Genomic DNA, 4,348 nt, shown 5'->3' on the forward strand with positions numbered 1-4,348 from the left:
ACTACCCAAGTTCAGAAAGCTAAATTGAAAATAGCTTCCAGTTCTGAAGATACATGGTCCAACAAGGAGGATCAGTTGGTACATAAAAAACTTGAGGTGACATTAAACCGCCTTGGAGAGGCTTTGACGAAGTTGGATGGACCTGGACCTTCGAAGACTTCTAGACGCGTGCCCCAGTTGGCAGAATCGCAGAAGTATCCCTACCTTGGTAACTCGACAGTTAAGCGGATCATTACAGAGGGTGATAATGTGTTAGGCGATCATCTTAAGCCTGTAGATGATGGGAAACATCAGAGACTTTTGGATTTTCTCAGCCTTGATAAGTATACATCAACAACTCTGAATAGTTTATAAAAGTTACTATCATTATCTATATATGTACTAAATCTTTCTTATATTCACAGGGAAGAGCCACTTAGCACCAGCAACGCAGCTGTGAGATTCTATTGGAAAATTATGACTCCAAGGGAAAATTGGCCAAGCTTTGACTATGGATGGTTGACAGACCATGTAAGTTTATTTTTGATAATTTAGTATAAGGTTTATTCTATACTATATTTTCGCTTATTCTAGTTTTTATTTTTTTGAATGTAGCACATGGGTTGTGCAATGGCTATGTTCCGGCGAAGATATATGCGTGAGCCTTGTCCGTATCCTAAACAATGGATAGCTTTCTTAGACCAAGATCTGATCACTACATTGAAGAAACTACATGCAGTTTGATATGGGGCCTAAGAATTTTGTGTTTCGGGATTCCTAGTCATCGTGGACCTTATTTCTTCCAATAGTTGTACAATAGGAAAGCTCCTAGCATGTGACATGACCTTATTCATTGATTCTGCAATGTTGCTTGTAAGCAAGTTGTACCTATCACCTGGGAAATGTACACGAGTCCACATACGCACATCAGCCCTCACGAGGTACTCATGTAGTGCTGGATTCATGGCTTCTATCTGATCAAATGTGGTTTGAAAGTCGATAAGTCTAAAAGCATTCGCCGCCTTTTTAACCAAAGCGAATTCTGCTCGACCTTTAAACCGGACCAAAATATTCTTGTACATATGGTATGTACATATTCCCCTACTAGACTTCGGATAGACCTTTTTAATAGCTTTCCCAATTGATTGATGCCTATCAGAAATAATGGAAAGGCTTTCATCATCTAGTATCACACAGCTGAGTTGCTTGAAAAACCATTCCCATGATTCATCATTCTCTGTATCAACCACGGCGAAAGCAATAGGAAAAATCTGAAAATTGCCATCTTGAGCTGTTGCTGTCAGTAGTGTCCCTAAGTATTTTCCCTGTAAAAAAGTACCATCCACAACAACCACTTTCCTCAAAAACGGAAATCCCTGTATGCTTGCACCAAATGCTAGAAAACAGTACTTAAATCTTTGAGCTTCATCAACATCAAGCTGTGTAAAAGTTCCAGGATTTGCCCTTTTTATCATATACAAATATGTAGGAAGCTGCTCATAACCACTCTCTGGACTACCCCTGACCAACTTGCGAGCATGCCTTAACGTTCGATATGCTTTCCAATAATCCATCTATCATCAACAAATATTTTTTNATCTATCATCAAGAAATACTTTTTTCATTGTTGTGTTAAAAAAAAAAAGGAATAATGCTAATGCTAAACAAAATAATCGAAATAATGCTAAATAAATAGAAAAATTATACCTTGATATGAAAACGTTTATTCAACGCTTCAGCAACATGCATTGGCAGTACCTTGGGACCAACTCCACCAACAAAATCTTTGTACAACTCTCCTAGAATATGATGATCTGCTTGTCGGGCACGCATAGAGCGCTCTGTTACTGAACATGTATGTGCTGAAATAAACACACGCACCTCAAACTTTGGAAAGTGTCTTAATGTTGCAGCTGTTACCCTCCACTTGCATCCTTTAACCCAACACTTTACAATCAATAAGGTTGGTCTCGATTTGTAAACATAATAATCAAACCTTTGAACCAAGGTTAGTATCTTCAAACGTGTTTTTAGGTGCTCCTTTGTATCATACATTTGCCCAACAGCCAAATTCACAGAAGACAAGTCTACCTTTGAGACATCAACTGGTTCCTTATTTTCTTCAATATAAAAAGATGAACTCCTTTTCTTCATTGGCAATTTATGATCCTCTTCTTCTGGTGGAATTCCATACAGGGTAAAATTCTCATCATCAGAATATATTCCGTCAGAATCATCACAATAATCAAATCTACTATCATCTTCATCCATCTCTTCTTCATTTGTGTCGCTGGCCATATCAAGATACTCTTCTCCAACCTGATCATTTTCATCTCTTCCTCGTTTCTTACCTTTGTGATTCAAATCAGTCTGTATTTTCTTCTTCACTTCAACACAAAGTCGACCTGTAACCCTTTCCAATTGTCCCAGAAAAGTGTGCAACTGACGAGAATTATCNATATAAAAAGATGAACTCCTTTTCTTCATTGGCAATTTATGATCCTCTTCTTCTGGTGGAATTCCATACAGGGTAAAATTCTCATCATCAGAATCTGTTCCGTCAGAATCATCACAATAATCAAATCTACTATCATCTTCATCCATCTCTTCTTCATTTGTGTCGCTGGCCATATCAAGATACTCTTCTCCAACCTGATCATTTTCATCTCTTCCTCGTTTCTTACCTATGTGATTCAAATCAGTCTGTATTTTCTTCTTCACTTCAACACAAAGTCGACCTGTATCCCTTTCCAATTGTCCTAGAAAAGTGTGCAACTGACGAGAATTATCAATAATAACTGGTGGTGTATCACCGGGTAAATCCTGCAATAACCTCTTCGAGATCTTGTAACTCAAGACAACATCAAATACCTTGTTATCCAGCATGTAATCATCATATACCATTCCAATGCAATCATCAAAACTGCTTTGATCGTTACATTGTAGAATTCGTGAACCCCTTTCATTATCAACAACAAACAACCATTTGTTGTTGTCAAAGATCCAATTACCACAAACGAGAATCACCTGCTTCATATTCTCTTGGTTGTATATGAATCATTCTAAAACGTGAAGGAAGGAATGAAAAAAACAACCACCTTAAAAGGAAAATAATAGAGAAGTCGATTATGAACCCCAAAAGGAAGAAAGCATGATTAAATCCACATTGGAGAGGAGGAAGAAGGAATTTATGGAAAAATAAGATGAACCCAAAAGAGAAAAAAATTTCAGTCGATAAAGGGGGAGGGGAGGCACGATACAAAAGAGAAAAAAGGGTAAACCCTAGATTCTCGCCATATATGGCAACTGCTACAAAAGTCTGTCGCTTAACTTAAAAAAAAAATCTGTCACAAAAGGCACTAATAAATCTGTCATCACCCTGAAAAAAACTGTTATAAAAAATCTGTTATCAAACGTGAAATAATAGATTCGTCATTACAGATAACAAATCTGCTGTCACTATATCAACAAAAAATAAATCTGTTATCATTGTATTCATGTATAATAAATCTGTTATTAAGCAGCAGATTTTTTAGTAGGAAAAAAAAAAAACTGTCATAACATAACAAAATCTGCCATAACGTATATTGTGCATGTGGGTCAATATAGCAATTTTAAAAAGACTTTTGAAAATCTCTTACCAAACAACAGATTTTTCCTTCAATCCAAAAATCAGTCATAACTTAAAAAAATCTGTCACCACTAGATGTCAAACTAGCAATTATTTTTACGTTTATAAATCTGTCGCAGTGTGACAGATTTTTTAAGTGAAAAATAAAACTGTTACAACAATCATAAAAAATCTGCCACAAAATTCCTAGAAATTTGACTAAAACAATGAAAATCTGTCATGACTTTATAAATAAGTCTGTCGCGTTAAGAAAATTTGCTGTCCACAAAAAATCTGTCGTTACACACTTCAAATAAATCTGCCATAGAAAACAAATCTGCCGTCAAATTCTGCAAATTAATCTGCCATCTAAAATAAGTCTGCCAAAAAAAAATTGCCATGGACAATAAATCTGCCACTTACAAATTAATCTGCCATTACATGTATGGCAGACTTTTATAAAAAAAGAAAAAAAAAAGAAATTGCAGGAATTTTTTACCAAGGGTATTATTGACTTTTTTCCTAACAAAGCAAAAAAGGGTATTTTCGGTAAAAAATTAATCCAATTGACCCTCAAATTTTAGGAGCTAATCTAGCAATTAACTGCTCAATTTGGGTCAAACTAGTAATTCTCACTATTAAATATATATAGTAAGTTATAAGTTATAACTTATAACTAATCCTTAAAGTAAGATTTTTAAAAAATAGACTAGATTCGGACCCGCACGTACGTGCGGAATTGATTTCAAAAACTAAGTT

At 35.5% G+C, this 4,348-nt stretch overlaps 1 protein-coding gene and 1 long non-coding RNA gene across 2 annotated transcripts; one reads left to right on the forward strand and one right to left on the reverse strand.

The window, feature by feature from the left end:
• Window positions 232–731, forward strand: LOC109132964. Its single transcript, XR_002037863.1, has 3 exons — window positions 232–323; window positions 405–510; window positions 595–731. It is a non-coding gene; the product is annotated as an uncharacterized LOC109132964 (long non-coding RNA).
• LOC104789311 lies at window positions 732–3,015 on the reverse strand. The gene is made up of 3 exons (XM_019245301.1): window positions 2,664–3,015; window positions 1,687–2,531; window positions 732–1,553 (listed from the first exon to the last, which is right to left on the reverse strand). Exons 1-3 carry the CDS (start codon window positions 3,013–3,015, stop codon window positions 732–734), a joined length of 2,019 nt encoding a protein of 672 aa, XP_019100846.1.

The sequence above is a fragment of the Camelina sativa genome, chromosome 5, assembly GCF_000633955.1.
Source record: "Camelina sativa cultivar DH55 chromosome 5, Cs, whole genome shotgun sequence".
NCBI lineage: Eukaryota > Viridiplantae > Streptophyta > Magnoliopsida > Brassicales > Brassicaceae > Camelina > Camelina sativa.